Here is a 27,646-nt window from a genome sequence, read left to right on the forward strand (position 1 = left end):
ACTTGGCCCCGCCGCTGATCGTTGGTAGTTGAAATCCATTTTCATTAACGTAAAAGGTACATTTCGTTTTCAGACAGTTTTGGTGAAAAAGAATATCTATACACAAGGAGAAAATTCGCCCATATTTACAGAACCGGTAGTTCGAGCCGCTGTTAAAAAGCCAGATGCACCTTTGTTGAAAATGAAGAGACCAAGAGTTGGTTATCCCCACTCACAGGATACCAGCTTTGTCTATGTTGCTGATCCGAAGTTCATTGATGAGGATGCATCGCTTATGTTCTACTGGAGGTTTATATATCGTTATAAACACGAATATGTCTGCCTATCAGTACGACCAACTCGGTTAGATATTAAATACGACATGTTTTGGAGAAGTATAGTACCTCCTAGTGATTTTGAATATGATAAGGCATTTATTGGTGATGAGGTAGATGATTGGACCGAACAGTATGACGCATGTATCGCACCTGGTGATTTAAAACGATTGGGTGCTGGTTTTGTTGGATTGAGACCTTACCAAGGTAGGAGCTATCTCTATAATGTAAAGAATGAGTTAACCATTGGTTCTAAAAGCTAACAGATATTACCCACATACTCAGTGGCTTTTCTAGGAATCATTAGTTTAGGGGCCGAGTAGGGGCCACAAAATTTTCCAGGGGGGGTGGGGGGGGGACCACAGGCTGTATATTGATAAAGTATCCTTTCTGGGGGACCATGCTCCTCTCCGTAGAAACGCCACTACCCACAGAACAAAGAGTTGAAGAGTGTACTTCAGAAAGTAAAGCCACCATTAAGTTTTTCATTCATCCAATGGAGATTGATAGTTTAATTTGTAGTATGTAGTCATTTTGAAATTTTAATCATCACACTTTTTCTTCTGTGTCTGATATGCAAAAAAAAATACAAAAGGTCATGTAAATATTCCAACGATCTAGCAGACTATACATCCATACAATATTTGAATATAAAAAAGGGGGACATACAGGGCCAATATGATGTTTTTTCGGGTCGGGTCGGTAGTATTTTGGTTTTTTATGCTCCAATTTATTTCATTTGATCTTCCAGTTGATCCAGTCAGTCGACGGAAACGAGCAGTAGCGAACACAACTCAATCAGGAGTTGGTGGTAACGCGGATTCTGATAATCCTTTAGAAGCACCTTACTATATACGCATAATGGCTTTTAACTGTGCGACTTGGAATGGTGTGAAAGAGGATTGGGATCCTGATAACTGTGAGGTAAACCGACAAACATTGTTGTTTGAACCACATCTACGCTTCTCAATAGATACAAGGCCGTAACTAGGGCCTTTTTTCTATGAGGGCAAAAACCCTGTTGTCTTAAAAATCAGTTATGTCATAGCAACGCTTATAGGGTTGATTTCAAACCATAGCCCCCTGAACAGAGGGGGGTTGTTCTTAGGGCCACCACCCCCCCCCCCCCCCCCTCGCATATCCGAAAGCAAGTTCTTCAGGCAAAAAACCCATAACTAGGTTAGAAATTCGGGCAATCGCAGATATCAACCCTCCCCTCCTCCCCTTGGACTTAACTGGTGCATTTATATCTACAGTTGTTTGAATGGGTGGCTCTTGTACAGCAACAAAATATTTTCACTATAAAACAGGGCTACTAATACATCAAGAGTAAAGCGATATAGAAATATTCTGAAATGTTTCTGAATGCGTCGTGTATATATTTTAGGTAGAAAAGGATCTGTTGAAGAATTGGACAACTTGTCTCTGTCAACAAGACAACAACCAAGTTTTGACTGCTAGTTCCTTCTTCACGCCACCGAATTCTATCGACTTCTCAACGGTATTCAGTAAATTCGATATTCAATCTCAAGCTGCCGTATTGGCAACTATCTTGATAATAACATTAGTTGCTATACTGGCTGGACTATGGGGACATTGGAGAGACAGTCGTGATAAGCTACAGGTAAGTGGTATATTGGACCAATTGTAACAAAGACTATTAGGGGTATGGATATAGCAAGATATTTCTGAGCACCGAAGCTTAAATTCAACAATAATGGTCTCCAGTACAAAGACTCGTCTCAAAGCTTTTTGTGAAGGCCATATGTTAATTTGTGTCGGTAATTCATTATATACCATGACATAGGATTGAATAATTGGTCTCCCTGTCTTTCAGCCATATGTTATCCTCATTGGCTTGTCAACTTGGCATCCCTTTCGGAGAATCCGCACTTCTAAAGGTGTGGGCACACGAGCGGTCTTGGTCTCCGACTCGAATCTTGAGTAAAATCGCGCGTGTGCCCGTAATTGTCTGCAAGACAGACCGCCATCATCCAATCAGATTCCTTTTCCATTCAATTGCATGTCCCGCACGTGGTTTTCGACAAGGTGGAAAACGACCGACTGGAGATTTTTGTTTCCTCGTGTACCCATGCCAGTCGTTGAAACTCAAGACAAGACTCTAATCGGCGACAAAAGTCTACGACCAAGAACGCTCGTGTGCCCGCACATTTATACTGCTTACTTGATACATGTGCGTCTTTTTTAGTGGGGTGTGACATTACTAGCTGATAATTATGATGACGATGATTACTACTATCTAGTCACGGTCTATACTGGTTTAGTTCTTGGTGCTGGAACAACATCTAATATCAATTTTAATCTATCAGGAGAACGTGGTGATACTGGTATCAGAACACTGTCAGATGGCGTTCGAAAGGTAGGTCAATGATAATCATGCTTCCATCTATATCTTGTTAATTTTAATCCAGAGAACGTGGTAATACGGTTATCCGATAGTTCATTGGATAGTTAAATAAGATTAAATCTAGATTTTACAAAATACTGTAATCTGATTGGATAATATAACAAATTTCAAATTAGTCTTCGTGATTGACCAATCAGATTATTGCAATACTGAAATTAAGTTAAGTTTTTCCAGAATAAGGCCCCAGATCGTTAGTACTTTGGTTGCCTCCCCACCAGTTGTCGGCTGGTGCGGAAAAATCTGCATAAGACAAGACCTAGTTTTTCTGTCTCCACTCCAGACGAATGTAGAATATGACGTTAATGTATCGTAGGGAAACAATTATCCATGATCAAACCATTGATATTGATAAATTAAATTGTTCTGCATCAAAAGTCTTGCAATGTAACAAGCGTAAACTTATGAATAATGCATTATCATATATATAAACCAATTACTAACGATCCGAAAGATGAAACCTAGGATCCATAAAACAATTAGCACTGGTAGCAGATAATCAACTTTTAAAGATGGGTTCCCTTATTTTCATTTATGAAAATGAAAATGCTAATACAAATATGAATAGTAACTAGAGGTGTTCTAATAACTTTGAAAATTACCAGTTTGTTTCTCATGTACATAATTAATTCATGATTAGCTAAATTAGAGCAGAATTACCAGCAGAATTCCAATTAGTTTCCGATCAAGAAAGGTCAATATATCAACCACAAGTTATAAAATTTTTATGTAATCTAACTTTCAGGAATTTGAAACTGGCAGTGTAATGCATTTCTTAATGGCAGTTCCACAACCGCTTGGTTTACTTCAGTGTTTCCGTGTATGGCATGATAATTCTGGAAAGGGCAAGAAGGCGTCCTGGTATCTGAACCGTATTGAAATCCACGATATCCAAACCAATGACAGGTATAATTAGACAACTTCTTGTTGCAGATAGTAATCTATCAGTATCTGTATCTGGAAGCGGTCGTTAACTTGTCATTTAAAGAAATCTATTCCAATGACTTAATGATTCATTACTCAGTGGTGGAGCAAAGGGAGGGGGGGGGGGGGGGGTAGCCGCAGCCGCAGCCGCAGCCCCAATAGCAGGTTTTTCGGGCAAAAATCTCATAACTATGTTAGAAATTCGGGCAATCTCAGCTATTTAGCCCCCCTTCGGACGTAAACCTGGCTCCGCCACTGTCATTACTCCTGTTAATCGGACCGAATCCGTCTTGCAGTTTTAATTAGTTAACGTAGCAACTGGGGTGGAAATAACTAGAATGAAATCACTGACGTGGAAAGTGCAATGTGGGAAGGTCACTGTAAAATGGGGAAATAGTTTTTATACTTGATATCTTGTTTTATTTCAGATACGATTTTATGTGTTCGGGCTGGCTATCAGTAGAAGATGGTACCATTGAAAGAATGGTACATGTCAGCGGAACTGTTAATTTCAACAACTTCAAAACCATGTTTTATGAGCATGCTCGAAGTCACGTGACAGATGATCATTTATGGTTGTCAGTGTTCCTTCGACCAGTGAAGAGTCATTTTTACAGATCTCAGAGAGTTGGCTGTTGCTATGCTCTACTCATGTTGACCATGATCACCAACGCCATGTTCTTTCAGATCAAGGATCAGAAAAACCGGATCCAGCCGAGTGAGATTGAACTGGGTCCGATCCGGTTCTCTGTAAATCAACTGTATATATCGTTTGTTAGTATTCTTATTACGTCCTTGCCCATATTTCTGGTCATTCTCCTCTTCCGGAAATCGAAACTCTCCGTCAAGCAGAAGAAGAGCATCCGAGAGATCCCGTCCTGGTATCCTAAATTTATGAAGAAACAGATTGAACACAGTAATAAGTTAGAAGAGGCTCTAGTCATACGAGATATTGTTGATGATAAAGAGGGAGTCCTGCCTCATTTCTGTGTGTATTTTGGATGGTTTGTGGTATTCTTAGCAGCTTTTCTCTCGGCGTTCTTCTTGATATTGTACAGTGCTGAATGGGGTCAAAGTATATCTGAAGAATGGTTGACATCGTTCTTCCTGTCTTTTATCCAGTCCATTGTACTGGTGGACCCATTTAAGGTACGAATTTGTTCTTCAGTATGGTTCTTATTGATGAAGAATGATCTTTTCCAATAGTGTACAGTGAGCATGTTCACGAAACTGAGTGTGCATCGATTTACATTAACTAAAATTTACCCAATCAATAGAGAATTCAATATCATTACAGGCAAAATCCTTAAAGAGTAGATCTAAACTGAGTAAGCAAGTGTTCTGGACTAGATGCTTATCGATTAGCCAATCAAGGCGTTTGACCAATCGGGCAGAGTTTGAACTTTCTGTTCTGTGCATATTTATTTTTGCGAAAACGACGTCTGACAGACATTAACTTTTTGCCACCTGTCTTTTAACATGGTAAACCAAAAAATAAGTTAAACACTTTATAGACTCATATGTATAGTGGTGTTTCTCCGGGGCAATGCACCCCCCCTCCCCTGAAAAATTGTGTGGCCCCTGCTCGGAACCCTCAACTAATGTTTCCTAGAAACGCACATGCACATGTATAACTGTTCACTAACAACTGTAAGATATATTTTTCCAGGTTATAGTAATGGCAGTGATTTTTGCAATATTTCTAAAGGCCATCAGAAGCAACAAACCCACACATTATGATCTGAAAGAGATACAGCTATTAGCCAAGCACAAGGGATTACCAAACTCTGGTAGAAAGATTCTCAAGTTCTCCAGTCCCTATTCCGATCAACAGTTTTACCAGATGAAGCTTCAGAGAGAACGAAATGATAGAATGAGGAAGATTGTGAAAGAGTTGGCTGTAAATGCTTTGTTCCTTTGGTTTCTGTTGAGCATATCCTACAGTAACAGAGATGTCAATTCCTATTTTCTGGATCGATATGTCGAAAACAATTTCATCACCCCTGCTTATAAGAGTAGTGGCAGAACATTTGAATCAGTGAGTAGGCTACAACATTTTCCCAATAATCATTTAATAAACAATTTCTGATTCTCAAACCTTTCCCGTCGTAAGAAGGTGACTATACTTGGCTATCAATCATAAGGTTATATCTAATGATTTTTCGCTATATAGCGAAATATTGTTATATGTTAACACCTCCGACAGTTCCCGAACAGAACGGACTGTTATATTTTTTCAGTGACCATTCTCGTTCGATTCCCAATTCCATATAGTACGATATGTATACCGGAATAACGAGTAATTGATATTTTCCAGGTTGGAAGTAGAGAGACCTATTTTGAATGGTTAAATGACACAGTGTTACCTAGAATGTTTAAAGAAAGAGACTATAGAGGGTACAGGATGGTCTCCAGTGCGAGGATGTTTTCTTACTACCTCAATAACTTTAGAGTTGGTCCTCCTCGTCTCCGTCAGGTCAGAACTAAACAAAGTAAGTTTCCATCTTTACTGTGAGCACCATTTAGCACTACATTTGGAGAAATATATTGTGCGATTGCATCAGTTTTCCGAAGGTCGAAAACGTACAGAATGCAGCGATTTGATTGTAATGTAGGCCAGTGAATACAGCAAATGAAGAAAGGAAATCTGTTTCTGAAGCCTAAAAAAATTGGCGCGAATTTTCACGTTCAAGAGAAATTATCAACAGTAAAAAAATCACTTTATTACAAGGGGGACAACACTTTACAAATAAAGAATATAGTGTCGGGACCAGACTACAATGGAGGTAACCTTCAAAAAGAAATTTGACATCGATTATTATCTTCTATTTTAGCTTTCTGTGATTGGAAATACATGAACGAATCTCGATGCATTCCGGGGTATTGGATGACAGAAGAAGACACGGATACCTACTGTATTGGATGGACAGACACACCTTGTGCCGAGCATGAGAAACTGGCTTTAACACATGAATCTTGGACCTTCACATCAGCCAGTGATATATGGGGCTACCCAATAAGTGGATACCATAATACATACGGTGGAGGGGGATACATTGCTAATTTAGACATCAATAAACTTATTTCTTTCGAATCTCTGAAAGAATTACATGCAGCTAGATGGATTGATCGCCATACTCGTGCCGTTTTCTTTGAGTTTACGCTCTATAATGTGAATCTGAATATATTCGTATACGTGACCTTGTTGACGGAATTTCCTGAGACAGGTGGAGCTCTGAACTTCAAGAATGTATTCCCGTTCAGACCAAGTCAGCACGAAGGTGCCAATGCTAAATATGTACTATTTTGTGAAATCGCCCTGCTGGTGTATATCATTATCTATGTGATTATGATTATTATTGATTTGGCCAAGGAAAGATTGAGATATTTCAGATCCTTTTGGAACGTGGTGGAGGTTACAATGATGGCGGTGGCCATAATAACAATAGCGATGTATGCAATACGAGAAAAATTCACATCAGATGCTTTGGCAAAATATGCGGACAATAACAGACTGTTTGTCAACTTCTATCATGTAGCCCTTTGGGATGGAATCTTTGTCATGTTCCTGGGACTGTTAACAGCAATTGCTACATTAAGATTGATCAAAGCCTTGGGACATTCTAAACTCACGATTAAAATCTATACTGTATTGTGGCAAAGCTCGCGAGTCTTGCCTGGTCTTGCTTTCTACATCATTACTATGTTACTGAGCTTCAGCTTTGCTGGTTTACTGCTGTTTGGAAGAATGTCCACTGGATACAAAAGCTTCTTTTACTGTTTGGAAACTCTTTTTACAGCTGTTATGGGTAGTCCATACTTCAAACACACGAATACTGAGGTTCAAGATTACTGGATTACTATACTCTATTTCTGTCTGTTCGTTGTTCTTGTTGGTTTGACCATGCAGAACCTATTTTTAGCCATTTTGCTCGATGTCATGGCGTTTTCAGAGAATCCCGATGTGGACGAAGCGGAAGTGGATATGGAGTTGATATCTTACATCTGGCAGTCATTTTTAAGTGTTTTTACTGGACGACAGCCGGGTAAGTTAGGTACCAAACAATTCGAAATGCCACTGTTTAACTCGATCTCGGCCATTACATTCCCAAAAGTATCAGATTTTTAAGAGTTTTTACTAAAAGACAGATGGGCAAGTTGAAACGGCACAATACCAATTTCACAGGAATGCCATTTTTTTTTAAGTTTGGTTAGTCAATTGCTTTGTACCATTAGAATCTCATAATTATCAAATAGGTGAATCCACAGAATATGTTTATCCAAATATCGTCATTAAACTTCCTGTTACACATATAAGTTTTACTATTAATCTCTTTACACCAAAGATTGTCGGTATTCAGGCTCCTTGATTTATACTCACTAGCCCACAGTACAGCAATTTAAAACTGAATACAGAATATTATATCGTTGTTATAGCCCTTCAATTAATGGCAATCAAACACTGCAGTCTAATACTACTTTCACTGCCCTTCTCCAAAGAATACCTTAACAAGAGTTCTATGTTGTTTATGCTGTTGTTTAATGTATTTTATAGATATGGAACGAAAAAAAGGTTTGACTGCTCTTCGAGTCCATCATGAAGAGATAGGCGTCGGGGGGACAATCGAAGACAAACTGAAAGCTTATAAAAGACCACATTTTTATAAACCAGGGGCCAATAAAAATAAAACTGAAGTTGAGATGGAATTGGTCGATGATGACGATTCAATAGATGAACTTCCGTACATTAGCAGTTCGTTCGGAGATAATGATGATGATAATAATGATAATGCTTATAAGATTAATGATCATGCTAAGGATAATGGAGAAAATGATAAGGAGAAAACGGAAATCAACGATAAGATTAAAAGCGAAAACGAATCTGATGCTTAAAATAGTGTTGTTTGATAAACCATGCAATATCCATTCAGAAAAGTGATGAAACTCAATTCAAAGTGATAAAGCCAATAGTAAGACGGTATATTTCTATATATAATATATAATGTATTCCGTGATATCTGATATCTGAGTAATCCGACATTCTGCTATTTTGTTATAATTTCAAATTTTCTATATGATGACTCTGTCGCATTCTTGTGCCTTGACAATTTATGTTGTGTATTTATTTTCTGCTCGTTAACGACGGTTTCACTGAGAGGTGAGACAGATCATGATTATTTTTTTCTACTTTTTTACTTGCCTATTCTCTTAACAAGAGGTAGAAGACATGTTGAACTTTGGCTGCAATGGGTGTGGCTTTGCTGGGATAACGCAGTCTGGGAAGTTAGAAACTGTTAGTTGCAAGAAGAATTGAGGCATCCACGCATAGAAAATATACTTAACAGCCTGTGTCAGCTGTGGTACGTGACATATCTGGAAGCCATGAACTGTAGAACTGCATAAGATATTTGTTATTGCTTTTCTATATCTTACATTATAATGTTATCTTATCTTTATATTATATACTGTTATTATTATTACAGCTACAAATAAATAAAATATTGCTATAATGATGATATGAAATATATTGATCCTAGATTAGATTAAAGGGGTTGTAAAGATGTTTTTTACATTTTTTATATGAAGGGCAAGTTGGGCAAGTGCTCAAATTCCTCTAAAACTAGGTGTTTGATGACGTCACTAATCGCGAAGGCCTTGTATACACTTAGTTGTAGTAGAATTGCAGAATTCAGACTGCAGACTGAAAATTGGAATGGTGAAAATTGATGTTATCAGTGTCCCCGATGCACATAGAAAATTTGAAAACCTCTTTACAATCCCTTTAATATCACAATATAAATATACCTTTGACGACTCCACGATTGGTGTAAGAGGAAAATGCGGGATCAAGTTTTTGGTCTGTTGGCCTATACAAGTGGAAAGTTCAACATTTATGATAAACAATAACATTAAATAAACCCTGATACCATAACCAAAAAAAAAAAACAGGCATAATGCCAATTTTAGCTATATCATCGTTTGAATATTGGTGGTTTTGGTGGCCCATAAAATGTCATGGTGATGTAGTCCATTACTGAGGTTGGTATAAGCGGCCTCAAGCGACCCATGATCTGAAAGAAATCAAAAACCGAATTGATTGGGATAATATACAAAGCTTTTTCACGTTCGTAACTACTATTATGGGGTGTGGTATGTGTTCCAGATGGGGCAAGCACAATTTCGTTATCAGCCTATCTCACTATGAAATAGGTAAATACGCCATTGCCGCCCCCCTTTTAGGTCTGTGAAAGGTCAATTATGAAGTAAAACTTAAGGCCTCTTAATGGTCAAAATTCATCTCAGGCCGTCTGAAGGCCATTAGTCACATACTTACACAGTCAATATCATACAATTTATTACTGCCATCTATTAGATATCTCGATTCTGGTTTCTGATTAAAGATGGCGTCTTCTAAAACATCCGACACTGGTATGAGATTAGGATATGTCGTGCTACAACCTTCAATGCCATTCATTGCTAATCTATGCAGGTACCCATTTCCATAAGTGTTCAAGACATCCGGGCTGGCTGCAGCATTCATGTCGTCTACTGATTTTAAAAGCTTCTTTTTCTAAGTAATGGATATAAAATAGCGATTAACCGAAACACGGGGGTGAATTGATTGGACAAACCAAACCTGTCTAGAAGTCCTCACCATTAACCGAAATCAATGCCACGTGATAATGGACAAGGACAGGCATTAAGTTGGTAATTATGGATCAAAAGGTACAGAAACATTTTTGATTGGATTGTGGTTACAAAATCTTGAAAAGTCTTGTCAAGGTTTGGGTATTTCTTGATACCACCAGTAGCGGAATTTGTGTAGCTGTCCTGGCTTTCCCGCTTGGTTTCATTAGTCCATCTAGATGTGGAATAGTAGATCATAAAACCGGAAGTAATCTCAGACGTTATCACATAACTCCATGCGTTATCCTTATAAACCAGAAGTGGACTAAGCAAGCTACATTTAGTGGGGATATGACAAGGACAGGAAATTAATTCGTGGATTATTTCTGAGATTGGTTGACTTACGTTTTCTTCTTCCCATAAGGCAGTGGCTCCACCATAATTGCCAGGTTCAACTATGATAACTTTTACACCAAACCTGCTCATCTCCATGCGTAAACTATCTGAAAAGGCTTCGGCAGCAAATTTGGACATGCTGTAAGCCGAGAAAGCTGGATAAGCTATGATACCTCTTACACTTGTCACGTTGACTACTCGACCTGGAAATAAATAGAAAAGTCCAACCTATATGGCATGCTCTTGGGGACATTTTCTTTTTCATTTTATTACATATATAGGCAGTGGCATAGACAGGATTTCAATAACAGGGGCTCCACGTTTGGATGCAAGTCATGTTGTGGGGATCAGGGAGGCCTTGCCCTGGAAAATGTTTTAATCTAAGAAGGCAAACAATACATCTAACGCAATTTTGGCAGTGACAGTAGAATCGATTTTTCATTTTTTTCTGGCCCGAGGGAGGGGTGGGGGAGCATGTGTTCAGTTAGCTTCAGTGCATGATTCAAAACCCTCACTTGTCTAATGATATGACATGGATCGCTACAGTTTGCAGTGGTCTCTGCCCCCTCCCCCATTTCGCTCCGCCACTGAGAGTTTGCTATAAACGAGAAATAAACAAGAGTTTACCTTTAGCTTGTCTGACAAGAGGAAGAAAGGCTTTACAAACTCGAATCATTCCGAATAAATTGACTTGTATGATCTGAGAATATACTTCCATGGTAGTAAGTTCTACATCTCCACATCGCACTATACCAGCATTATTTACAATCGCCCATAATCCTGATATATGTAATACAATATCATTTATATTGACTTACTTTCGAAATATACAGAAATGCAGAAATTAGGTGCAATAAATAAACAAAGTACACTGATAGCACCAATTTGCACCATTCCATATTTCAATCAGACGTCTGTGGTTCCTGTAATTACACTAAAACTAAAGGTTTGATGACGTCAATAATCGCAAAATATGTTTTATCACATAGGGCTCTTCGCAATAATGGACATCATCAAACACTTAGTTTTAGACGTCCGATTGAAAATTGGAATGGAGCAAATTGATACTATCAGTGTCCCCGATACAGACATTTTTGTAGAAAATCTCTTTACAACCTCTTTAAGTCTCCCAGATGTTCATAAAACCGTCGAGAAGAATGTTTCCCATCCCATTCGCCAGGAGTGTCGGAAACAAGGTAAATCGTACCCCTACCTTTTTTGTCACATATTGTCTTGACGAATTTCAGGCAGTTCTGTACACTATCCTCTGATGTCACATCCGTGTCTAGAACATGTACATTACTACCAATAGATTTCAATTTTTCTCCTCCGGGACTTGTAGCTGATAGACAGCATGCCAGTACTGTTACTCCTTTTTTACCTAATCTCACTGCTATATTATGTCCAATACCTACAAATTAAGATTCATAATGTTGTTAATTTAGGTACATGTTTAATAAAAACTAGTTCTTGGGGTCAGTCTTGAACCTTTAGGTGGTTCAATTAATATGATCTTCAATCAAAGTCATATCGCAAACCAGGGAGTTTAAGAGGCATGGTCTCCTATAAATGAGGCCGATCTGGCTTGGCCCCCTCTGTAGCTTCAATTTTCTAAATTCTTATTGAGTTCTTTCACGCATGATTCCCTTTGCGAGGTTTACAATTCTGTGACTCCTACTCGGCCCCTTAGTTTCCTAGAAACGCAACAGGAGTATAACTTCTTCTAATTGTCTTGAATCTTTACCTGTATCACACCCGGTTATTAGAACAGTTTTATTGGAGTAAGGTACAACTGTCTTATTTCTGGATTTGATGATTCTAAATCCGATGTATACTCCTATAACGCCTGCTATTGTTAATATAATATCTTGTTGATAGATAACATATAATGATGATATTAACAATACACCAAATAACCCTTCAAATACACGGATATCCATTGTTTTAATTAAATCGGTCATCTGAAATCAATATCATAAATAATAACAAATATGAAATTAATACTCGATACATCAATAATTGATAATTTTTGCAGAGCGTGAAACTCTAAAAAACAAAATGTTTCAGGTTCTGATTTAATATTTTTATTATTAAACGTATACTATATAAGATGATATGCAATAATGTGGCATAACGCATCGCATCGATCGGAGATCGAACATATTTAGGGCAGGCCATGTCGGGTAAAATGGTATGTAACAAGATACCTATAATAACAAAATAATAATCACTCATAGCAGTGGTTTTCAACCCGTTTTTGGTATATGTCCACAAATCGAATCAGCATGAAAATGATGTCCCCAAATACCGAATGCGTATCTATGATTGTATACCAGGCACGTTCTCGTATAGTTTGATAGTAATAATTCTCTGAGTACTGCAAGACAATCTTAATTTAGACTGTGTATAGTGTAGTCATCATATGAGATGTTGTATATATTGTAGTTGGAAAGTTTTTATTTTTCACAGTCTGTGACTGGCTGTGACACATCAAATGTCCCCACCTTGGGACATGTCCAAGTGGTTGAAAGCCTACGACATTTAGAATATACCTTGAATGTGCTTGCATGTAAATAATCATCGATATCGCTTACATTTTTACCACCCCTAATCATTGAACATTGAAATGAATGACGAAGCGATAAAAAATTAATATTATTTACCTGGAACAAGTTTATTTTGATTGAAAAAGTTTCTATGTGTATGTAATGGCACGTGAGTTGGTCTCACGTGACCTGTAATGTTGCACGTGCATGAGTAGATGTTATTGTTTGTGCAATCTGTATTTTAAGTAGGTCAATGGTCCTCAAGCAGTCTACTGCGTTCAATAATGGTCGTAACAGAAGGACATACAGTTATCTCCACAATACCAAGCTATTAATACCTTGACATCGTTAGACACGTGTATAAATCACGGGGGTTGTAATTTGATTGGATTGTACGTTAGTGAATACAGCTTATCAGAACCCCAGACAGAATTTTTGAAAACATGGCGTTCCATCAAATCAAATAAAATCATATTTTCATCAAAGCTTCTGAGCACTAGCGATGGCGGTGATATTGATAGTTAATCATTGAACCTCCGTGCGATGCTCCCAATGACAGAACATGTCTTTCACCCGTGCGATACAGCCCCAGTACTTCATATTAAAATTAGATTTAACATATTTTCATAAAAAAAATCCTTAATGGTCAACTAAAATTGTAGATAATTCCTTCCCTTGAATTTAGACGTATATAAAACGTTACAACTCAAATATAACATGATTTAAAAAAAAATTCGGTAGTAATTCAAAATGTTCCGGTTCATTTCCGGTTTAACAATCGTATTGAACTCTAAGATACAAAGATCCAGCTGACAATCTATAGTTCCCCGATATAGTAGAGACTACCGAGCGTTGCCTAATTTTACTAGATTTGTAAAAATCCTCAGGACTATATATTTGATTTGCAGATTGTTCGTGATAAATTACAATACGATATCGTTTAAATTGAACCCTTAAAGTAACTTCTGGTTATTCTAACTACACAAATTTGTATATTCATTATCGCAAATCATTAAGACTATCAGTACTAATTCGATAAGATAAAATAAAACATTTTATGTACACATAACACAACATAGTCAGGCCGTGGGCAGACTAGATTGTTCGGAATTATATCAGAAGGGGCTATGGTGCTATGGAATTTTGTCAGGGGGATTTTTTTTTTTTTCGGTGCGGTATTGCTACTCCCGCCCTCCCTTCCCCTCAATACCTACTTGTATTTGAAAACAATAAACATAACGTAATGTGCGATTTGCAATAATTTCCGAAAATAAGGTGGGCTACTGGCGTGTATGTTTTGCATCGGATCCGAATGTACATTAAAACTTTTGCTCGATTATAATATAGAGATCTTCTATGTCTAACCTGAAACTAATTTAAACACGATCTTCCACATGACAAACAAAATGCTGTATGACAGATGCTATGAAAATTATTAAATGTGCTACTAATGTACCCACCTTTGAATTAAAGCCGGTATGGTATGTACTTTATTTTATCTGATGAGATAAGTTAGACGTGCTATATGTAGAACAATGTTGTTTGCGTTTTGAATTTCGTATCACTGACTTATAAACTGATAAATATTGATATCATAGCTACATATAACGTAGCTATATTTAGAAAATATACGAAAATAATGTTATCAGATTATCCTCCTATATGGCAGTCAAGGTATAAGACGCAGTCCGTAATAGCTTGAAATTTTGGAAAAATGATCCTAACCGCAAAGTGAACCCTCACTTTATTTCTATCAGACGTTTCAAATATATGCATATGCAATATGCTAATGCCCTATGGTAATTGCACTTTAAGACTAAAAATGCGTTAATAAAAATTACGAAAATAACAGGAAAGTCGTTGACAGTTAGTTATATGTTTGGTCAGTAATTTCTTTAGTTTCACAATGTGTGGGCAAAATTAAGAAGGCAAACTGCCATTCACATATAATCAATTATGACACGTGTAGATTAAAGAGTTCACACTTGCAACTGTCAATTTTTACTGTTTGGCAAGATAATCCCTATTGTTAAATCTTTTAATCCTTCTCTTGATCACTTATTAACCAATTAACAACCAACAAATTAAATTGATCATTTAGTTGTTTCAATGAGGAGTGAGATTCGTCACTGTCATTCATTACCAATCAAAGTTAACGCATTTTGTAAAATATATAAACCTGCTCTATCTAAACCATGTCATTATCAATTCACCTTCTACCACTAGCCTACAAGACAAATTTACATTGTGCAAGATGGAAGATTTTAAAGATGGATTACCGAAAAACTTCTTAAATTCGTTGAGAGTACTCTACGATATTCTGGATGAAGACAAGAACGGTTATGTTCACTTACGAGATATTGAAACACGATGGAATGATAGAGGTGTGAACGGTTTACCACCCGGTGTATTACATGCTCTCAAAAACGTTGCTCCTGCAAACGGATTCTTAACCTTTGACCTCTTTGTATCAGGTTTGAAGCTAGCGTTAGTTTCCAATGCTAAACAGAAGCTAAGATCTGCAACACAAACCCAAGAGAGTAGTATACAGAAGGATATTCGTCAGCCAGTGTACTCCAAACCTAGAGTTCCGGTCACTGCGGCCATTAAACCAAATAACGTATTAGAAAGACCAGTTTCAGCAGTATCCAGGAGCAAAAGTTTTCATCAAACCAACCCAACCACCAGAACAACGAGCCATTATGGTTCCAACACCCTCCGTGAGCCAGTACCACCTCGACCAAAGCGGCCGACCATATTAAACGACACAGCACCCGAGATCCCAGCCAGAGACATTCGATGTAACAGTCTATTGAGCGAGCTGAAATCATGGCATAAACAACAAGATTTGACTAAATCTGAACCGATTTATGTCAACGTCAACCATTCTCACAGAAAACAAAGCATCAACTGTCAAAGAACATCACCGAAAGAATCCACGAGACGTCATACGTTGACAACTGGTATCGACTTAGATCAAGCGCTCAATATTCGATTGAAGCAGCTTAGCGAAGAGAAAACAATCTTATTGCAGGGACAACATGTCGTGGACGAAACAAAAGACTGGTATAAAAAGAAATTGGAACAAGTTAACGTGAAGGAGAAGTATGCCCGTCATTATCTTTTCAACAGCAACTCCTTGGTGTCACATAGAGAGCAGATGAATTACCAGAGAACGCGAATACAGGGGGTGAACCGCCATCTTAAAAATCTTATTGATGATAACAGCAAGGGGTTCCCCAATCATATAAATGTATCCTTCAGAGAGGCACCCCCATCCAATCAGCAGCTGACAAGACAAAATCATATCCTAGCTAAAGAAAATAAAGACAAAGACTCTAAAATAACCCAGCTTGAAAGTGAAAAAAGAAAATTAATACGTGAATTGTTTGAAAGAAAATCTGAAGGTGAATTTGGTGATGGAGATGTTACATTTGTATAAATTATCTCCCTTGATAGTGTGAATGTGCTATTTATTATATAATAATTTATTTGTATATTATTGTCTATTGTGCTATTTTCAGTCTACCCAACTAAAAATGGGTACGAATTACACGGTATCTATTTGAATAAGCTCGACCAAGTCCTGCTGGTAAAATGATCCCTTCGAAATTGTTATCTTTGTAATATGTGGATATTTCATTAAATGTGCTATTCTAATTTATTGCTATAATAAATAATATATTTATAATCAAAGAAAATAGTAACTTTAATTTCATTTAGTATCGAAACCAGAATTTCATGAAGATGTGAGTATACTCAGTCGTCAGAAAGTTGGATTGTTGTCTTATATTCAATTAGATGTAGTGCCCCAATCGAGGCCAAATATGACATCCGACGGTCAGTGTGTTCTAAAGATGATCTTTTCAGGAATTTATCATATTCAGTAACCGTAACACAAAGTGGTCAAGAAGGTGAAATAAGTGACTTTTAAATGTATGCCACGTCGACCAAGCTCTAGCCTATTTTGTCACAGATCCCCCTCGATAGTAAAAGTTTACTGGATAAGCTAGCTGGATGCGCATGCGCAAACGTTATTGGATTAGAAAATGGCTGCCGGTTTTGTTATTTTTCTGTCGATTTTTAGTTTTTGACAGTTATAATATCTGTTTATGTTTGTTTTGTTTTTTGTCTGATGGTTTGCTGAATTGACGGGTTTGAGATGGTGCAGAAATACCAATCACCCGTTCGGGTGTACAAATACCCGTTTGAAATAGTGATGGCCGTAAGTATTTTAAATCCACAGCTCAGCGCAACGGCTAAACCCCAACTCAAGTTCAACAAGCAAATGGAAATCAATCAATCGTAAATCCTGATCTGTGATTTTGAGAATATTATAGATATGACAGCTATTGCCTATCAATCCGACACGGCTTGCTATTTACTAGCTTAATTCAATCATACATTTTAGTCATCATTGTGGTTTTCCTCTCTCATTCTCATCAGGAACAGAAAAGCAATCAAGTTAATGTTACAGATAATTCTTAGTTCATTAAGGTCACTCACTGAATAAAAGATGTAGAATTTGCATAACATGATCATGTTGATGATATTTCTGATAGGCTTTATATAACTTGTTTTATTGTTTATTGTTGTAAGTGATTGGTTTATTCTTGTCATTTATTAGGTAGTTGAAATTTTTACACCGCTAAGCTACTTGAGAATCTCCATGGAAAGTTCACTCCTAATAGTAATAGGCCTATCCTACCCTAACTTGTAAGACCTATCCCATAGACTGACAATATATATTTGATATGATATAAACCAACTTTTTTGCTAATAAAGCTTCATGAAATAACATTTTTTTACTTTCAAGAGTTTATTTGACAGGCCTAGCATACCCATTTGATTATAGAGCCTAGGGCTTATCCCATACTTTAAGAATGTATATTTGTGGTGATATCATTTTTTCTAAAATAAGCTTCATGGAATGAAATTCATTATGTTTCTACCTCTAACAGGCCTACCATAAGCCAAAAAAAGAATTTCAACCCTGAGAAAAATGATTTTTTAAAATTTATGTAAACAAGAGTTTACTCGATGTTGATAGCCCTTTAAATGTAGGGCCTATCCCATATGCATGTATGATGACTCTTCCAACTTTCTTTTGCTAATACAAGCTTGATAAAAGAAATTATATATTCTGTCTCCTCTTTCTTACAGGCCTACCAAAAGAGATTTCCAACATGTAAAATGATTCCAGTATTTCTAGGCAGTGAAATTATCTCTGAATATCACAGTGAAGATGGAGCTGAGGAAACTATTGAAAGGAGATGTCGCTTGAATGTTGATGCACCATATTTATTGAAAAAGGTGAAATAACTTGTGTTTAAGGGATAGCTGCAGATGGAACTATTGTCTGAGCAAAGGAAAAAGTTTCTTGAATATTTCCAATTATTTATTCAGAATTTTGACATAGCAGCCTCAAAATGGTACTGTTAGTCTTAGAATGTCTTTGCATTGATACAAATTTAAACATGGGCACACATTATGTCTTCAAAATCTGTTTTTACAGAAGACAATTTTCAGCCAAATTGTGACTTTTGATGATTTCTAGGAGAGAAATAGGTTTTGTTTTTCAATGTAAACTTACAAAGAGTTATATTTTTATCAATGCAAAGACATTCTAAGACTCTCAGTTCTATTTTGAGGCTGCTATTCCAATTCTCTTGAACAATATTGAAAAAAATTTAAAAAAAAAGCAGAAATGTAGCTCTATCATTATTTCTCATTTATTACATCAATATTTAAAGCCATTATATATTTGTATGACTATAAGTATTAGAGAATTTAATAGAAATATTAAAACAGAACGTGAAACATGCTTCACGCTTTGTGATCTTCAGACAACTGACCTATTTTCGGCGTGTGTCCCTACTGGAGTTCAACAAGTAGAACTTATTCTCTTGTCTACCAACTAATATCTGGCCACCTTAATACTCTTGTTTTCTTAGCGACAAGGGCTACACCAGTGAGCCACTAAATTTGACATTTACTACTAGCTGCCATGTAGGCATATGTAGCATTTTACATGGTTTATGGTTTTGCACATGATGACAATAAGCCTAATGAGCTAGTTAGCAGTGAAAATTTTAAATTATTCACAACTTACAAGCTGTTAGTGTTATTTCTTTGTTGCAGATTGTTGGAGTGGATTATGTGCTATTTAATCAGACCAATGCCTTGGATCGAAGAAATCGAACTTTAAAAATTACTGCTTTTAACGAAAGTTTTGCTTCCAGGGTTACTATTAATGAACATTGCAATTATTCTGTAAGTCAAAAAGGATTTTTTTAAACTCTATTTAACTCTAATTTGTCTCATTCACTCCAGTTTTTAACCAATGATTGTAAAGAACCAAAAATCCCACCTGAGTTTGAAAATGAACATAACTCTCACTGTATGCATTTTTGGAAGAGTTCATTGAAGGGCTGAAGGGTGTCAAGCTATTTCCAGAATTGTTCTTACACATGGAAGAGCACTCTAGCGCTCAACCTGCAATATTTCTATCTCTGACCTATTTCCATAAAAGAATTTCTATTGTTTTTCAGGTACATCCAGAAAATTCTAACTGGACCTGTTTTGAACAAGATGCTAGTCTCGATATTAAACATTTTTTCGGTTTTGAAAGTACTGTAGAGAAAATTGCTATGAAACAATATACAGCTAATATTCAAAAGGTTAGTTATGTTATTGATTTCCTTTAATATAGAAATAAATCAATATGCTCAATAGGCAATTAATTGATATTGTTATGTATATCAGTTAAAACATTGATCTACTCACAGAGAGGAGGTTAGGTAGGAGGGGCGTGAAAGGGAGGGAGGTGTAACTGATCTTAAATATCCTTCTTGTTGATTTCTTATTAATCAATATATGGAATAAGCAATTAATTGATGTGATTATAATTATATATGAAGGTTTTAAACATTGATCTACACACTGAAAGGCAGGAGAAGTAGTCTTTGATATGTAGCACTGTTAAAATATCACGCTTGTTGATTTCGTATAAATCAATAATAAAAAGCTGTTAATTGACGTGGTTTTATATATTATTTGAAACATTGATCTACACACAGAAAGGAGGGGAAGGGGGAGGGGGAGGATCTGTACCTTTGATATATCAAGCTTGTTGATTTCTTGCTTCAAGCAATAAATGGTAATATACCATATTTAAAGGTTGAAACATTGATCAACACACAGAAGGGTGGGGGAGGGGATTGTGGAACTGTTTTCTGTGCAGTACTGTTAATAAATCTATATTGTTGATTTCCTATACATCAATATTAGAAAGCTGTTAATTGATATGGTTTTGTTTGAAGTCCCTCCTTGAAATTATATTATCATTATATTGTGTGTGAGTACACATTAAAACGTTGAAGTAATAAATATTCTAGAAGTATCTATCCATAAAATTGTTCCTCTAATATGCCGATGAAACATTACCTGCTTGAAATTGCTACATGTATGTGATTTTAGTAATGGATTAACTGAGATAACTTGGCCTGTACTTTTTGAACAGGGAAGAGATATAATATGATGTGTATGCTATTCAGAATAGAACCTAGTACAGTTGAAAATCTTGACATGTTTATCTATTTTAGGGTAAAGAGGTTATAGAGTATTATATAAATGAACTAATATCTGAAGGTATAACCAATATACCTCCATGGACAGGACCCTCGGAAGAAGACCGAGAAAAAACACCAACTGTAGAAAATGCTCCATCCCAGGATAGTGGGTTACAACGATCTCGCTCTAACAGTGTTACTAGTCAACATAGTCAAGCTAGTCTAGTATTAGGGGCATCTGCTGCTACCATTAGTAAAAATGGAGAGGATGAAGATGAAGGTTAGTTATAAGACTAATGAGAACCTGTCACACGGTTAGATTTTGAAGTCTGAGATACAGGGTATCAGTGAATATCTTTCCACCCATTCCTGTGAGCTAATTTTTCTGGCTCTGTCAAACATTAATAAATGTAGTATAAAGAGATGTTAAGTACAAATTCGGCAAGTACCAAACTGTGTGATACATTGTATTTTCTATCCACCAAGACCCCCTTTTACCTCTTTTTAACTAGGAATGTACTGCATTCTTGAAATCATTAATTATTAGAGGCAAGACAAAAGTACAAAACTCTCATAAGCTGAAGGCCAAATCTTAGTGATAATTTCTATTTGTAGATGTGATAGTAGCTATACCAGAAGCTAAGGGTAAACTAGATGATGATTATATTAAAAGATTTTTGGGACATCTTACTATGGTGGAGGAGAGTAGTTTGGTTCAGTTAAGACAAAGTTTACGAGAAACTCATAAAGGAAAGGTAAGGATAGTATTCCCTTCTTCTGCACTAACTGCCATAAATGTAAAACTCCATTCATTTCATTTCATTTGCACTAGCAGCATTTATTACAGGAATAACAGACCATGACCATCTCATGGGTAAATAGAAGTGGTGATGACAACTTCATACATTGGAATAAGTTTATTTATCTATTTAAGATTCCTAAAGATGGTCATATCCTGAGATTTTTACGTGCTAGAGATTTTAATATTGATAAAGCAAGAGAAATGCTGGTTCATTCTATGGCTTGGCGTAAACTACACAATATAGATAATTTATTGGACACCTACACCCCTTCTCCTGCCATGCAGTCATATTACCCTGGCGGCTGGCATTACTCTGATAAAGGTAAGACAATAATTATACTTTTGGTTAGAATTTTTTAATAGCACCTGAATTTTATACAAGTGATCATTCTATTACAGCTCCCTTGTTCAGATTTTTTTGAAGGTTTTCAATTCAGGATACTGCATTACAATCAGAGTCATTTGTGTGTATTAAATACACTGTATTTTATCAAGGCACTTAATCAAGTCAAGCTAAAACAGACTTGTAGAAACTTGTGGAATCTTTTGTGCAGATGCAGATGTCTTTAAACCATATTTTCTGGATTATAGTTAGTGATCTATGTCAGGTTTAAACATTTTTGTTACTTATAATCATGTAAACTTATATTTGTAGAAGGGAGACCATTATATATATTACGACTAGGACAGATGGATGTAAAAGGACTGATGAAATCAGCAGGAGAAGAAGCTATACTCAAACATGTATGTATGAAATGATTACTAAGACCTATATGGAAAAGTAAACCTCTATTGACTCTGATATCTATCCCATAGACTGTCCTAGTCATAGTGTTACCGGTACATTAAGATGTCCTAGAAGTTTTCACCTGGCCTTACTCATTAAAAATTTTGTATATTATAGGTATTATCAGTAAATGAAGAAGGGTTAAGGAGAGCTGAAGGGGCCACCAATAAAAGGGGCTATCCTGTCAGGTAAGATAAGAGGCAATTCTATAATAGTTCATAGAATTACAATAGTAAAATATTTTCACTGTTAAAATTGTGATTAAGCTTATAGTTCACAGAATTACATAAGAATTACCCAAAATAAAATCCATGGTCAAGTTTGTCTGAAATTTAATTGATTACTAGTTGACTCTGCCTAATTTTCATGGAAGAGATCTTTCTTTTACGTAACCAATCCAACCTGAAATCTACCCATGTCCCTTCTAATATGGTGGTAGATAAGCAGCCCTAATTGTACTACACGTTTATATTAAACTTTTATGAACATTGAGAAGATATACCAAATTGCAAAAATCTTAAAAAACATTATGTTTCAGAGATTTTTTTTGAAAATATAAAGCATCTCCCAAAAAAGAAATTCATAGAAATATTTATTATCTTTCAGTGCTTGTACGTGTATTGTTGATCTAGATGGATTAAGTATGAGACATGTGTGGAGACCAGGTGTTCGAGCTTTATTACGAATCATAGAAATAGTGGAAGCCAATTATCCCGAAACTATGGGTCGTTTGTTGATCGTTCGAGCTCCTCGTGTTTTTCCAGTACTATGGACATTAGTTAGTCCGTTTATAGATGAAAATACTCGTAAAAAGTTTATGATTTATGGTGGAAATGATTATAATGGTCCTGGTGGATTAATCGAGTTTATTGATAAACAATATGTACCTGATTTCCTGGGTGGGGATTGTTATGTAAGTATTTATGGTGAACAGTGTTTTGAATGACTAAATGATATACCAATTATTGATTGAAGTTCTTGGTGTGCTGACTTAAAATTTGGGATGCACTTACCCTACATTAACATCAGGAGTGATCAGGGAATTTCTGGCATTTTTGAACAAGTGCTGGTGATTATAATCCTTTGTTGCAACCTTGGCTTTAGGTCAATCAATATGATTCAGATTATTCATATCATGTGCTCACTTCAACTTTCCAGTATCACTACAGGAGGAGGCCAAAGGAACCCCGGGCATGATAAAAATCTGTATGTGTTGACTACATGTCTTGATAAATTTATGCCAAGAAATCCTGAGGTGTTCCTTCTAAGGTTGGTCAGTATACAGGGCTTTAATTGGACAAGATGCAGGGTTTACATGGACACACAGGTCTATAACATGTTTTATCAGTATGTATTTTATTACAGTGTGGTGTACCAGAAGGTGGATTGGTACCGAAATCTCTGTATCAAGAAGATTTAATAGATAAATCACCAGATGACCCTCCTTTAAGTGTTGATAGTTTATATCTTACTGCTTATGTGCTTAAAGATTTTCCTCATGAGGTTAGTGTTTTCATGTTGTTATAGCCTGTTGTTGGCCTGCTCAAAGTATGTTTAACTGATAGCTTTGACTCTGAGGCTTTGACATTGAGGCCCTATTCAACAACAAGAATTTACTGCACACAGTTTCAGTTTGATGGCAATGCACCAAAATAAGATTTACACTGAAATCACTGTGTATAGTTTCCATCTGGAAAAAATTGTATTTCAAATCACAGAGAAAGATTAAGATGCCATAGTTACAGCAAAGATCAGGTTTTTCTATTTTTCTCTGAGGTTGTTCTTAAACCCATCAGTTTTCTGCTAATTTCAAGTCCAAAAACTGTTGCTGCATTACTGTGACTAGTTTTGCAAGAATAGACAGACATACTGACCACCTAATTCCTATCTGCAACTGGGCCTGCAAACTCATTATAGGGATATCCGCTCTTCTTCTAAAAAAATGTTTGTATCCACAGGTATTGATACAAGTGCCTCAGAGAGGTTCTGTGATAACGTGGGATTTCGATATCCTCAAAGGTGATATAACATTTACTGTAATCCGGTGTAAACAGAGTCAATCAACAGATTCGGCACATCAACATCATGTCAGTGGTGCAGTGGGCGGAATCAGGTCTACTCAATACATCACTAAGTCTATGGTGGTGGGCGTGGATCTAAGCATTGTGGAACCACCCCATATATGTCGAGATGGTGACAGCGTACAGGTTAGTGAAAAACTTTTACATCTTAGAATTACAAATGAAATGAAATTAAATGGAATATTACTTACTACTTTTCCGCTAAGAAGCAATGCCAAACAGTGTGCAATGAGGATGATTTAAGAGGACAGTGACACTAGCCTATTTGTTTTTTTATTTATGAATGGAATGCTGAATAAATTACTCAACCAGAACACCTATCATATGACTATTTTATTTTTTAATTTCTATTCAAATTGCTATATAGTGATATTAATTATTGAAGCCAACAGGATCTGGCAATATGTCACTAACTTGATTAATTAATACATAAATTTACACATTTTTAGCGTCAGCTGTGGTTAGTAAGTCTCTTCATATTAACCCTTCATGATCTATGCTAAATGAACTAAACAACAAACTTGCATAGCTGTGTGATAGAAACAAATGATAGCATCCTTGCGTTCATTTTCCCATGCTTTGGTTTATTTTTCACAATGATAGCATCCTTTCGTTAAGGAGAGGGGTAATATAGTTGAAGCCTGTTCCTCTATTCCCCAATCCTTTTCATAATGTAATTCTTTGAATATATTTGTGAATTAAATATTTTTTTACTAAAAAAAATCCATGTGTTTATATTTCCATGCTCTATTTAGTTTGATAATGATAGTATGGTTGTGTTAGTATTTGTGTTCATGTTTCTATGTTCTGTTATAGTTAGTCCTTGTGTTTATATTTTCCAGGGTTCCCATGTTACATCACAATCTGGTAGTTATATATTACAGTGGAAATATTTTGATTCAGCTAGAGCATCATTTGACTTCCCTCTGACATCACATAAATCTAAAGTGATGTATTATACTGAACTACTACAATCAGAGGCTTTCAAGTAAGTGACTGTTAAAGTACAAAAAGGTTACAAGGCTTCATAAGAGACATAATTTTAATCAATCAAAAACAAATGGTTGCACAGTAACTCCATATGAACTACAGTCAAAATGGAATAAAACGTCATATTATGTTCAAGTAATACTAGTTAAAGCATATGATGTTAACATTGCGTGACGGTCACCTAGGGTTGAATGGATTAAAAGAAGTTACTGAATACCACAGCCCAGGTTTGAATGATCTGTGTCTTAACACTTTGAACCCTGAATGTGAATATAATAAAACGTCATATACCCTGAACTCCCAGTAATATAAGTTTAAGCATTTGACATTGTGTGATGTCCATTGGTCCAGCCGATTTGTTTGGGTATATATTGCGTAATTGTGTGGCTGGTAAGCCTGCCGCTAGGGTTGAAAGGGTTAAAGAGTATGACATTAACATTGTCACTTGGTAACTGGCTTTGGGTACATATTGCCTTATTATGTGGCCAGTAAATGGCAGTAAGCCTTGAAAGAGGTTACAGCCAGGTTTGATCATATTAAAGAAATTCTGACACAACTCTTCAACTTAGATTTTATTAATTATTTTATTGATAAATAGATCATTTGTGATATTTTTGTTTATTTTAGAGGCTCTATGACTAGTTTACAATCATGTCAAAGCGGATTTTCTTCTTTAAGTATTGGTACTAATAACAGTGGAGCTAGTCCCGGACCTTCCAGGTGAGTAGGGTCTAAAATTTACTATTTTCGCACATATGTCAGATATCAAATTTTGCTTCTTTTGAAGTGAACTTGAAGAATTAATGATAAAAAATTTTGTAGTAGGAAACAAGTATTGATTTAAAAAACTATTCAGGAGTCTTGTATTCACCTGTTACTTCAATCTTAAAACCAAATAGTTTAAATATGAAATATTTTTGTATTTCTTCAGACTAAGAAGATGATAAGCTACCGGTATAAGGAATAGAAGAGTAATCAAACCCTGCCCCTGTCAACCCAATTGGTATTTGTAAGCCTATTGATACATATGTTTTAGGATAATGGACTAGAGGGATTTTAGTTTGTGATATTATACCGTTTATTGGGTGGTTTTAGATAGAATAATACATATCATATTTGGGAGATATCAAAAGTCACAAGAAGAAGTAGTGTACATGTATTAGAAAACTGAAAGTAGAAAAAATAATTCAGCACTTTGACTGCAAAGTCTTAGTCATACCCATTTGTAATATTTTTGATTAATGCCTGGTGGTGATTATTCTGAAACTTGCTGCCTTTGATTGACCGGAGATCATTTGACATTGATACTAAGGAAATATCCTTGGAAAAAGAAAAAATAGATTCGTCCCTCTTTTATGGGATTTTGCATTTATCTGATAATCAAATTGTATTAAGGGATTAAAATGGTGAAGATATATTTGTAAATGTTTCCATCTATCAGATTCTGCCATTTAAAAGGTAGAAAAGGTGATAAGAAAATAAATATGAACCCCTGTAAATCGTCATGAAACAAGGCTTAGTTTTCACGATCACTTAAGTTGATAGATGATTAAAATAACTACATCAAAATCCACATTCAGCTAAGAACTTGTTTGTCTCTATGTTGGCTTTCAACAGTTTTATGGGCTTTACTAAGGTGTTTTCTTCCTTTTTTAATTATACAACAACAAAGAGTGATACGGCATTACTTTCAATTCTGTTTTAAAGACTGGTAGAGTGTCAGCAAGTTTCAGATTAATATATTATATACTTTGATATGACTTGGATCTTAAGACTAAAGATCTTAAACCTAGATAGGGCATGCTGTCATTATCAATTCTAGTCATCTAATTTATATAATGGTACAGCATGGATGATTGAAAGGATGGATGGACAAGTTGAAATGTATGTCATTTACATAAGTAAAATCCTAGGATTTATGGATGAAATTGATTTTAAGAAATTTGATTGGTCAATAATATCACTGCAGTATAAACAGTGTGAGAACAATTCAAGAATCTTGAAGAGTCTGATTTGACAGCAACAAAAACACCCCTAATTTTACAAATGAGCTCTTCCAATCATATATATACAGCATCACATTGACGGAAAGTATGCATGTGTAGAAGAGTTCAATAGAAAGTTTATGGTTGATTGATATTGACCTTAGCGATTGCTTTTGAGATTTAGAGTATAATGAAATG

General features: G+C 36.0%; 4 protein-coding genes across 4 annotated transcripts; 3 read left to right on the top strand and 1 right to left on the bottom strand.

Moving 5' to 3' along the window:
* Positions 1–181: 181 nt before the first annotated feature.
* LOTGIDRAFT_156607 (hypothetical protein) lies at positions 182–8,556 on the top strand (the record flags this gene model as incomplete). The annotated part of the gene is made up of 10 exons (XM_009047238.1): positions 182–521; positions 1,066–1,238; positions 1,702–1,938; positions 2,524–2,694; positions 3,485–3,645; positions 4,092–4,812; positions 5,333–5,701; positions 5,981–6,155; positions 6,498–7,709; positions 8,219–8,556. 10 exons carry the CDS (start codon positions 182–184, stop codon positions 8,554–8,556), a joined length of 3,897 nt encoding a protein of 1,298 aa, XP_009045486.1.
* A 1,429-nt stretch (positions 8,557–9,985) lies between these two features.
* On the bottom strand, positions 9,986–12,626 carry LOTGIDRAFT_109862 (hypothetical protein; the record flags this gene model as incomplete). The annotated part of the gene is made up of 5 exons (XM_009047239.1): positions 9,986–10,209; positions 10,692–10,889; positions 11,314–11,466; positions 11,900–12,097; positions 12,431–12,626. The coding sequence occupies 5 exons, from the start codon at positions 12,624–12,626 to the stop codon at positions 9,986–9,988; spliced, it is 969 nt and encodes a 322-aa protein (XP_009045487.1).
* A 2,860-nt stretch (positions 12,627–15,486) lies between these two features.
* LOTGIDRAFT_109829 (hypothetical protein) lies at positions 15,487–16,674 on the top strand (the record flags this gene model as incomplete). The annotated part of the gene is made up of 2 exons (XM_009047240.1): positions 15,487–15,960; positions 16,054–16,674. The coding sequence occupies 2 exons, from the start codon at positions 15,487–15,489 to the stop codon at positions 16,672–16,674; spliced, it is 1,095 nt and encodes a 364-aa protein (XP_009045488.1).
* Positions 16,675–17,278: 604 nt separating this feature from the next.
* Positions 17,279–26,785, top strand: LOTGIDRAFT_212187 (hypothetical protein). Its single transcript, XM_009047241.1, has 15 exons — positions 17,279–17,457; positions 18,396–18,545; positions 19,374–19,505; positions 19,784–19,912; positions 20,837–21,083; positions 21,431–21,558; positions 21,738–21,927; positions 22,261–22,349; positions 22,510–22,580; positions 22,999–23,305; positions 23,758–23,895; positions 24,351–24,599; positions 25,316–25,461; positions 26,091–26,183; positions 26,395–26,785. The coding sequence occupies exons 1-15, from the start codon at positions 17,395–17,397 to the stop codon at positions 26,405–26,407; spliced, it is 2,145 nt and encodes a 714-aa protein (XP_009045489.1). The 5' UTR covers positions 17,279–17,394; the 3' UTR covers positions 26,408–26,785.
* Positions 26,786–27,646: the final 861 nt, after the last annotated feature.

This window comes from Lottia gigantea (assembly GCF_000327385.1).
Source record: "Lottia gigantea unplaced genomic scaffold LOTGIsca_11, whole genome shotgun sequence".
NCBI lineage: Eukaryota > Metazoa > Mollusca > Gastropoda > Lottiidae > Lottia > Lottia gigantea.

Excerpts from the sequence above, each read along its gene's own strand:
- LOTGIDRAFT_212187 (XM_009047241.1), top strand. The coding sequence starts at position 17,395 with ATGGTGCAGAAATACCAATCACCCGTTCGGGTGTACAAATACCCGTTT. Across the intron at positions 19,506-19,783 it reads ATGAACATTGCAATTATTCT|GTACATCCAGAAAATTCTAA; the intron begins GTAAGTCAAAAA and ends ATTGTTTTTCAG. Across the intron at positions 25,462-26,090 it reads CTACAATCAGAGGCTTTCAA|AGGCTCTATGACTAGTTTAC; the intron begins GTAAGTGACTGT and ends TGTTTATTTTAG.